The sequence below is a fragment of the Gekko japonicus genome, unplaced genomic scaffold, assembly GCF_001447785.1.
Source record: "Gekko japonicus isolate JY-2015 unplaced genomic scaffold, Gekko_japonicus_V1.1 scaffold1784, whole genome shotgun sequence".
NCBI classification, from domain to species: Eukaryota; Metazoa; Chordata; class Lepidosauria; order Squamata; family Gekkonidae; genus Gekko; species Gekko japonicus.
Window position 1 is genome coordinate 118246 of NW_015168101.1, and position 10321 is coordinate 128566.

The following is a 10321-nucleotide window of genomic DNA, read 5'->3' on the forward strand; positions in this document are numbered from 1 at the left end:
GGGTGATCTGCTCGCCTACTTGTGAGTAAGCCCTCCCGAAGTGAATGGGATTTGCTTCCAAGCAAAGGGTCTGCAGAGATTCTGGCTTCTGGCTGCTACCCAAAGTGCACACCTCTGGGGGAGTGAGTGCTGTTGGAAATCCATGCAGTTTTTCTCTAGATTCCTCTTTACCCAGTTTCTCCCTGAAATCCCACGATCTGTTTCTTTCCCTCTTTTTAGGAATTTGGAGTCTATTTCTAATGGGGGGGGACAGGAAGGGAGGTTCTGCAGAGTTTTAATTTTTACTCTGCACATGCTCAGAGGCACAGTGTCCACCTCCTCCTACTGCGCCACCGTATGGTGTGTAACTTAAGACAGTTGCAAGGGCTGACCTTACTAAAGAGAAATCAAAGAAAAATTCTGTTTTTAAGAAAGAGAAGTGGAATCAATGGCCATACCTTTTTAAAAAGTGAATTTTAGAAACAATTTTTTAAAGCCTGCTATTGTTATTCACCTGCTATTGCCATTCAGCATGTGAAATCAACTTTATAAAGTTTATATCTCCAGTACCTCATGTTACATTTTATGGCATTGCCCAGCCCGGTAAAGTGACATTTATGTCAGATCCGGCCCTCATAACAAATGAGTTCGACACCCCTGCATTATATGATTTAATTCTGTGGATCTGTGCTATCTACTGAAGATTCTGTTACAGAATATCAAACATTCATTATATAACATAATTATGTTAACATGAATTTACTCTTTATTCATTATTAACATTTGCTTTGCTTTAATTTTAAAGATATTGATGAATGCTCGATTCCACATACTTGTCCAGATGCACATTGCATTAATACTCCTGGTTCTTACCAATGTGTCCCCTGCAGAGATGGGTTCAGAGGCTGGAATGGAAAGTGTCATGGTAAGTATTTCATGTGCTCCCAGTTTTGTTACATTTGTGTTTTCTTTAATGCTGTGGGTGGAGGGTACTCAAGAGTTGATTGGAAATGTTTATATAATAGATTCCTCATTTATAAATAACATAACTTAAGAAGTGAATATTTCCAGATGATTACTTGTCTCCCTCAGTGCTGCCTAACTACAGTGAGAACAAAATTTAAGTTTAAGAGCCCCAAAGAAGCAAGAGAGGGGGAAAGACAGAGTGCACAGCACATCGCTTATGGGCTGTCACTTTACTGGGTAACACAGCATTCACTCAACAAAGGTTGCTGGGCATTGCAACACTCAACAGGTATGAAAACCTGGAAGAATAGGCAGGACCCCTAAACTGACGAAATCTGGGTGATCCACTCACTAAATTATGTCCCTGTGAAGGGGTGATGAATCATCAAAGGAAATACATATTGTCTACCTGTGCATGGTCCAGGGAGGGAGTTTCCCTTCCAGTTTTTTTGTGCCTTTTCAGGTACAGAGAAAGTACCTGAATGGCCTTACACAATGTTATCTGTCTCCAGTGGTTGTCATAGTGAAACTGTGGGAGAGATAAACCAGTGCATAGTCACAGTGGGGCACTTAGGGGCACGTGCGCTATCACTTATGGCCCAGGCCCCACAACTCCGGCTGCCCTGGCTGTGCCCTTACCTGTTGGCCTGGCAATGGGCATGGAGGCAGAGGCTGCATGGGTGGAGCATGGCTGGAATGCTTGTTAACCAGCCTTGGCCAGAATGTGTCAAGGTGCTTCACAGCAGTAGCGCAAGCAGTGGCAGCAACCAGGCGGCCGCCTCCTCCTCCTCTGCCCCCCCTTTCTCTCTCCCTCCTCCTCAGCACTTGCTGAAGTCTTCCTCCAGTTTTCCTTGTCTTTCTCTTGCCCGCCATTCAACTCTTATCCTTGCCTCTCCCCCCCCCCTCAAGTTTTTTGCATGGCTGTTTCTCCCGTTAGTTACTTTTAAAAAAACTTGCTGGTTGAACATTTCCCAATGCCCCACCAACTAAAATTTTCTGGCTACGCCCCTGGATATAAAGCTCACGATAAATGAAAGTGCTGTATTGAGGTCCAGAAAATGCATTTGCAAATACTATAACAAACCTTAAAGCAATTCAGAATTTGGCTTACAGAAGCATCATGCTGAACATCAAGTAAGGTTATTTTGTTCTTTTCCAGTAGTTCCAAAATAATTCAGTAATGCTGATTTGAGGCTTGGTTTTTATGACCTGGATTTTTCACAGTTTATTACCTTGTTAATTTTTCTCATTTATTCAGAATTTTCCATTTTATAAAGGTAGTGAGCCATTAATTTTGAAGCTTACAGGGAGTATCATGCTTTCTATATTAAAATACATAGAATACTCATGAAGCTCTTGCATGAGTGCACTTGCGTGTCACTTCAGGAGAGAGGGCAGCTCCCTGTGTATCCTTTTTTTTTGCATGTACATAGTGGCCATCTCCATGGAAATGGATGGGAAAGTTTTGCACGTGGGAAAGCAAGATAAGGGTGAATGCAGTTTTCTGATCTTCAGAGCTACTTCAGAGTATTTGAATATGCTTCGATTGTGATTCTTAATTGAAGTACAATATTGTCACAGTAGACTTCTATTCTACCACACTTTATTGTGGAGGAGGAGACACAGGATTGCAAGTTTCAACAGCAGCCACATATATAACCAATAACATGTGGTTTTGGCCTCACTGAGACTGTAAATTAAATGTAAAATGTAATTCCTTCTTGTATGAGGGATGCATTTGAAAGCCTTTCTGTACTCTATGTACTCTAGCTGCAACCTAGACATATATACAATGAAATATACATCAGAGTAAAAGAATAATCATGTCTTTCAAAGGCTTGTGGACCTGCCCTTTTAGTCTCCCCACACAATATAGATTATTAACAAAACTTTGCTCTTATAAGCTCAAGAAAAAAATGTCCTATTTGCTTTCATGTCTTATCTTATACTTTGTTTTTACAATATGTGTGTTATTGAGCAGTGTATTTCTGAAGTTAACTTTTTCTGCAAAAAATCCAGCTAAAAGAAATTATATTTTCCTGTGTTGTCTGGAATTCTTGTGTAAGGCTTTTAGGTGTCTAGGCTAGGATTTTTTTGTCGTTGCTTACATTGGCTCTGGCTCTTGGCATCATACCCTGTGCTGTCTGCTTTCAGTGTTCAAAGTAAAAGGGATATTTAAAAATGACAGACAGAGCTGATATACTTGTCTTGATACAGACAGCTGTTGTGTTAGTGCTGGTTGACAAATCATGAGCAGCTTACTCCCTCTTTCCTGTGACTTTAAGCAGACGAACTTCCATTATCTGTCTGTCTACCCACCTATCTGCATATTTTCCTCCTTTACAGAACCTTTCATTTTCCTTCCTATGAGAAACTTCTTTTAGCAGAGGAAAATGCATGGCAGACAGTATATGATAAAACTTCTAAAACTGAATTTTCAAAAAATAGAAATTTCTTCTCCCTGACCTCTAGTCTTGTTTGGTTGGACTGCACATTGTCTTATGCAAAGGTTACTTGAAATGGGGTCCATATGGTGCCTTCACCACACCAGGTTCGTAAAAGAAAGTGCTGCTGTCTGTGTGGGACCTTTTCTGCATGCTCGAGTTACTCCTGATTTTCTTGGGAGTCGATCCGCAAGCATTGGAATAAGTTTGGGCAGGATTCTTCCACATGTCTGCCTTCCCTGTGCATTTTTACAGTTGTGGTGTAAGTTTATTTTCTTCCACATGTGGGTCAATAAAGAGGATTTTCAAGAGAGGGTGCTGTCCTTATTGTTGTAATTATTGGTGGTGTCACAGTACCACTCATTTTTTTAACGGCCCTAAAATATCAATAGTGCTATAATGCTGTAGTCCTGTAATGATAGTTTAAGCAGGTTCTCTGAATTCCCAGCTTCCATTGAAAAAAAAGTCTCTAGTCCAGGGGTGGCCAAACTGCGGTTCTTTCACATATATTGTGTGGCTCACAGCGGGCAGCTGGGGAAGCGAAGGGGAGCCATGCCTCTCCAATCGGTCTTCCCTTCCCCAGCCAGTGTACCCCTCCCTGGGTAGGCTTGAGGTGGGGGGGGAGCAGAGAAAGAAAGCAACGTTAACTTTAAAGCCCCCCCCCCGCGCCACCAGCTGGTTTGGAGAACGCATTTATCTATTTAAATCCCTTCTCCAAGCCAAGCCAGCTGGTGTGGGGGTGGGGGGAAGGCTTGCAGCATGCATTTAAAGTTCAAGTTGCTTTCTCTCCACCTCTCCCTCCCTCACATCTATTTGCTTTCTTTCCTCTTTCTTTCCACCTTTCTTTCTTTCTCTCTCTCTCTCTCTTTCTCCCCTCCTTCCCCATCTAAAGTTAAATGTGTTCTCGAAGCCCCGCCACACCAGCCCGGCTGGCTTGGCTTGGTTCAGAGATGGCATTTGTCTCTTTAAATCCTTTCTCCAAGCCAAGCCAGCTGGCGTGGGGCCATGTAGGCAGGTTTGGAGAACACATTTAAAGTTAAATTTGCTTTCTTTGCACTTCTCCTTTTCTCCTTCCCTTCCCATCTATTTGCTTTCTTTTCACCTCTTTCTTTATTTTCACCTTCCTTTCTCTCTCTCCCTTCCTTTCTTTCTCTCTTTGGCTGTGGTCACAAGGCAAACTAAACTGCGATTTCTTCTCGCTATTTTTTGATCAGGAATATTTTTCTTCAGGTTGGGATGATCACACATCCCTCCCCGAACCACAAGCATTGTGCCACAAGGCTCTGGGCACTGTGTAGATAGCGTCTCATGAGGCCCCAGGGCGTCGGGCCTCTCCAGCAGCTCAACCACCCGGTCCACCTCAGCACTGAGCCAGCAGCTCCTTGTGCTTGGACTCCATGGTGCTGCGTCCCTAGCCCGCCAGGCGAGCAGAATGCAGATGGCTCTTGCGTCTCTCTCTGCTGCCCGCCCACCCAACAGTCCACCCAGCCCTTCCTTTCCCTCCCACCCCCACCCGCCTCCCCCCTCAGCAACTTTCCACACCTCCGAAAAGGTGTTTAGAGGTCAGAGGCTGATAGCACGCTGTCAACAAGTGGGGAAATGCCTTGCAAACAGTAGGCAAATCGGAAGGGTGGGGATGTGCGCTTGAACATTTAAACACAGGATTTAATCAGTGAATGATTGCTCATGCAAACAAAGGCAGAAGCTGGGGGGGGGGACCTCATCACGCAAAGAATGGTCAGACAACCCTGATCACAATTGTTGTGAGAGATGGCTGTCCAGATGAGCAAAATCATCACAGCACCAATGCCCAGAAAGTACTTGATTTTCCCGGTGTCAGAAAACTCGCTAGGGAACAAGGAGGATTGTGTGACTGAGCCCACAGTGCGGGAGGCGGATGCACTCATCTGATCAGCAATTTTAAATGTGAGAGGAAGCAGCGGTGAAACCCGATCAAAATGACCATGTGACCGCAGCCTCTCTCTCTCTCTCCCTTCTTCCACCTCCCTCATTTATTTGCATTCCTTGTTTCTTTCTCTTTCTCTCTCTCTCCTTTTTCCCACCTCTTTCATTCTTTCCACCTTTCTCTTTCTCCCTTCTGTCCTTCCTCCCCATCTCTTCCCATCTATTTCCTTTCTTTGTTTCTTTCTCTCTTTTTTCTCCCTCCCCTATCTATATGCTTTCTTTCCACCTTTCTTTTTCACTCTTGCTCCCTTCCTTCCTTTCTCTCTCTCTTCCTTCTTTCCTCCCCCTCCCTCCCACCATCTGTTTGCTCCCTCATCTCTGTTTCTTTCCACCTATTTCATTCTTTCTTTCCACCTCTCTCTCTCTCTCTCTCTTAGACAAATAAATATCATTAGCAGACAAATATAATTGGACAAATAAATATCACTATCGCTACCTGTTTTTACCTATTTTGTTTTATTTTTGACAGTCTCATTTAATACTAATAAACAAATTTGCATATTTTTCAATAAAAACATGTGTGTAGTATTTGTTAATGTCATGCAGCTCTCAAATATCTGACATTTATTCTATGTGGATCTTACGAAGTTTGACCACCCCTGCTCTAGTCTCTTCTCTCTTGGAGATATGTCTTTTTCCTTATATCTCTGCAAGGGGAGGAGATACACATATATTTTTTAAAATGAAAGCTGGGAATTCAGTGTTATATTGATATTTTAGGGCCTTTAAAAATTAAATTACTGGTGTGGGGAGAGGGAGTGGTTTAACAATTACAATGTCCACTCTTTGAAAAGTGGCCTAGAGGTGGGTAGCAGTGGGTGGGACAAAGAAAATCCATCGAAACATCACACAATAAGAGAAAGCCAATTCAAAATCAACTTCCACAAAAACATCAGAGTAAAAGTACTTTTTAAAAAGCTGGAGGAGAACAGGGAAAACAAAAAACGTAGTGAAATCCAAAGGGGCAAAAATATGCAGAAATCAGGGGATAATCTGAAGCAGTATGGGGCCAGAAACAATGAGGGAAAAAACAATGTGGAAAAGCCCAGGTTCTTGTCAGTATGAGACCCTAGCTAAAGAAGAGACATCAAGCATCACTTCAGACAACACCACAGAGGCAAACACAAGGATCATTTCTGTACAAGTACAAACCTCTGCATCAGTGTTCTTAAATAATCAAAGTTTGTGAAACTTTCCACACAACTTTTTGCCTCCCCGGGAGTAGATCTGAATTTAGTGCCCCATTAACCTGCATTTTCCTATTCCACTTTTTCTGCCATTTTTTCCCCTTCAAATCTGAACTCGCAGTTTTCCAGTGAGGAATTCCCAATTTCGAATTTTGTTTGCTGCTGCCCTTTTGTGTCATCAGTGTCACGTGTTCACCCCCACCTCCTGCCCCCCTTATGTTGTCCCCTGAGCGATCCACTAATTTGTTTAAACATAATGTTGACTATGTTATGGTGCAAATTTTTTCATTATAATATAGCAAGGGGCAGCAAAGTTTCATGTAGCCTTCTCTGTTCAATTACCAGTCCACGAAGTTCCTTTCTTTTTGGGGGGAGGGTAGGTTTCACGGGATGCTCCCGACTAGCCCCAACCTTCTTTGCTTTTTCAGAGCCCCCAGGGTCCTTGTGACCAGCGGGGTTTCCACCAGATTTCCTGGAGACTTGATTGGATGGTCCGCAAACGGCGGTGAATGGGACGAGACTGATTTGTTTCGAAGCAGGAGCGAAGAACGGAGCTACATGCTCCGCCATGTTTGCATAGCTGTGATTACCCATTTTAAAAATCTTGGATTTACAACATAATATACAACAACAAAGGCAAGAATGTGAGTACGCGTATATTCTGCTATAATCTGGTGAAGACCTCCATTAATTGATCCCCCAGGAGTATCTCCAAATTTTGGAAGAGTAAACATGGCTAAGAAAAGAACCGGAGTAAAAGATAAGAAAATGGTGCTAGCAGGGGAGAATGAGGAAGTATCAGCAGGGGAAACTGAGGAGATAGATTTAGAAAATACAGAAATTGGACAATTGACCTTGGAACAATTTTAAAAGTTTTTGTCTGATGAGGTGCGGAAGGCAGTCGAAAAAGCTTGCAAAAACGTTTTTGAGAACTTTCAGAATACAGACTTGAAATTGAAAAATGAGGAGGAGCCATTACAGCTTCGGCGGAGTTCAGGGATTTTAGAGAGGGAACAGGACTATAGTCAAGAAAAGGGGATACAAGATATGCCTCCTTTACCTATGGAATGAAAAAGGAGTGTGTCCAGTCAAATGTGTGTAGTAAAGAATCTCACAAAACACTCTTTGGTGGTGGGATTGATAAAAAGAGGCTCCCGAGAACAATCACACAGAGAAATGAATAAGGTGGCTAAAAGGAGAGTGAGGCGTCCTCCAAATAAAAATAACAGCGATAATAGAAAATTGAAGACAGTGCCAGCAAAACAGGAAAGGCAAAACATGGAAGGAAAATACCACGAATACAAAGAGATAAGACACAGAGAGTATTCCATCTTTCTGTGGTTATACCTCTGAGGATGCCAGTCACAGTTACTGGCGAAACATCAGGTTCTACAATGCCAAGACCACAGCCACACATCCCGGAAAATCTATAGCAACTAATGAACTCAAGCGGTGAAAGCCTTCGACAACATTGAAGTATGATGATCAAGAAAAAGGTGTCCCAGACCAATTTCTTTTGTCTGTATAATGCACAAAATGATGAAACCTTTGTAATATGGAAACGAAGGCTACGGATAACTGTGTTTTGATATCTCTTTTATTGTCTAAAGGAAATCTTCAATTATTATTCTTACCTGTATTTTATTGTTTATGTATCTAATTGGTGGTGGTAAAATGTGATAAAATTGTTAATAATTGGGAATCATTAGTTATTTTAACATGAATAATATAAAACAAATAATTAAAAGATAGTGCAGAAGGGAATGAAATAGATAGTATGAAGATACCTGAATACCTGATCATATGTAATTTATAAGAAAATGGATGAGATGTAAAGGCACAGAATGATAAAGAAATATGAGAATATCTGCTTAATTTGGTATAGTTTTCTTTTCATTTACTAAAAACAATTAGGGTAAGAGAATAAACATTGTTAACTGGGATATGAGGAGAGTAGAATATCAGAAATACAAGGTATAACTATTGGTTAAATAGTTGCTGAAAGAATAATAGTAGTAATCTAAGTTTAAAGAAAAGAGATTGAAAATGAGCCTTAGCTTGGTACTTGACTATAGTTCATAAAACCTTGGCTATTATTTAGAAAGGACTAGAAAAATTAAGGTAATATATTAACTTTGGCCTGTTTATAGAAAAAGAAATTCTGAAAAATTCATGCTCAGTGGTTAGATCATTGCTTGGGTTATTTTATGTGTTTGAACTATGTGATGAGTTATTGATGGTATTGGGTTAAGAAGAGAGAAAATATTAACTTGTTATTTCTACAGAAATACTATGTGGTAGAAACGTAATCCTGATGAAATCTGTACTAGGGGTTGTATATAGTTTGGTTATGTTAATTACTAGAAATACCCAATGAATTATTCTTGAAGATATAGATAAGAGAAGAGAAAATATGTAATGGGCATTTTCTTTGCTGAAATACTGTGTTGTAGGAAAAAATAATTTTCTTTCCTTTTTGTTTTGGAAAACCAATAAAGAGATTATACCCCCAAAAAAGTTGACAGATTCCATTGAAAAGCTTTGAGCATTGTTATATATAAGCATGCATGAGCTTTAAAATATATCATTTGTATTCACAGATATAAATGAATGTCAGTACAGCAGTCTCTGCACAAACGGGCAGTGTGAAAACCTTGAAGGCTCTTTCAGATGCCTTTGCAGCCAAGGTTATCAGCTGTCTCAAGCAGGAGATCAGTGTGAAGGTAGGAATGTGATGACTATTTTCTAAATAATGTATATGTTTACCAAGGGGCTTAAAAAATCAGTCTACTAAACATGGGCATTCAAAGTATGGGAACTGTGTGCCTCACTAACAGTTGAATCCATTGATTTCAGTGTAACTGAGTTAGGCTTATACAGTAACTTGGTGGCATTATAGAAATTTCCTGAACCACTTGTAACATGGAGTTCTTCAGGGGGGCATTCTTAAAAACAAAAGAATAGGGGTGTAGTTGTAATGTCTGTGAAAAAATCAGGCAGTTTAGTTGCATTGTTTATTGTATGCATAACATTGTATTGTTTTATTACCTTTTTTTCTAAATCTTTAATTAGATTTACTGTTTTGTTTGTTGTCTGTATCATATTGTCCTGTTCCATTGTTGCTGTTTCAGCAAGAAATGCGGTCTATAAATGAAGTAAATGTGTTTTAAATTAGAAACATAAGGCTGATATAAAAGGGGGTTGAGATTTGCTTGAGCAGGTGAGCCGTTGCTATTCCTTTGTACTTCCTGATGTGCTAAAGTCTTCAGGAGAATGCATAAGAAAGCAATCCCCAATGTGGCACCCATGGCCCTATGGCAACTGCCAGCATTTTTCCTAGTACCCACCAAGTGTTCTTAGAGAGTGGATGGGGCCAGGTAGGACTTTCTGTGTTTTTGATACATATGGTATAATGCAGACAGTGGTTTTATTTAAAGTACTTTACCTGTGGAAATAATGGAGTGATATTCTAAAGGCACAGCAGGACTAGATATTGACTAAACACGATTGGGCTGCATGGCTGAAATGCACCAACCTGGAACTTCTATTGAAGTCATTAGTAGGGATGTGCAAAAAAAAAAAATTCGGTAAAATTCGGATTCAGGTTTATTGAACCTGAATTTTTTCGGGAAACCCGAAAAAACCCGAATATCTAATTCGGTAAAGCATAGATATCCGAAAATATTCGGGAAACCCGAAAAATTCGGGTCCATTATAACCAATGGGGCCATTGAAGTCAATGGCAAAAAACCTCTTGAAACTTTGCAGGGGGCTGGGGGG

At 40.8% G+C, this 10321-nt stretch overlaps 1 protein-coding gene across 1 annotated transcript in view; it reads left to right on the forward strand.

Moving 5' to 3' along the window:
- The window catches only part of LOC107113457 (latent-transforming growth factor beta-binding protein 1-like), a gene marked incomplete at its 5' end in the record, with an annotated part of 230320 nt that overhangs the window by 117841 nt on the left and 102158 nt on the right, over window positions 1-10321 (forward strand). The window contains 2 exons of the mRNA XM_015414785.1: window positions 785-904; window positions 9142-9264. Coding sequence (XP_015270271.1) covers window positions 785-904; window positions 9142-9264 — 243 coding nt within the window. The remainder of the gene's footprint in view (window positions 1-784; window positions 905-9141; window positions 9265-10321) is intronic.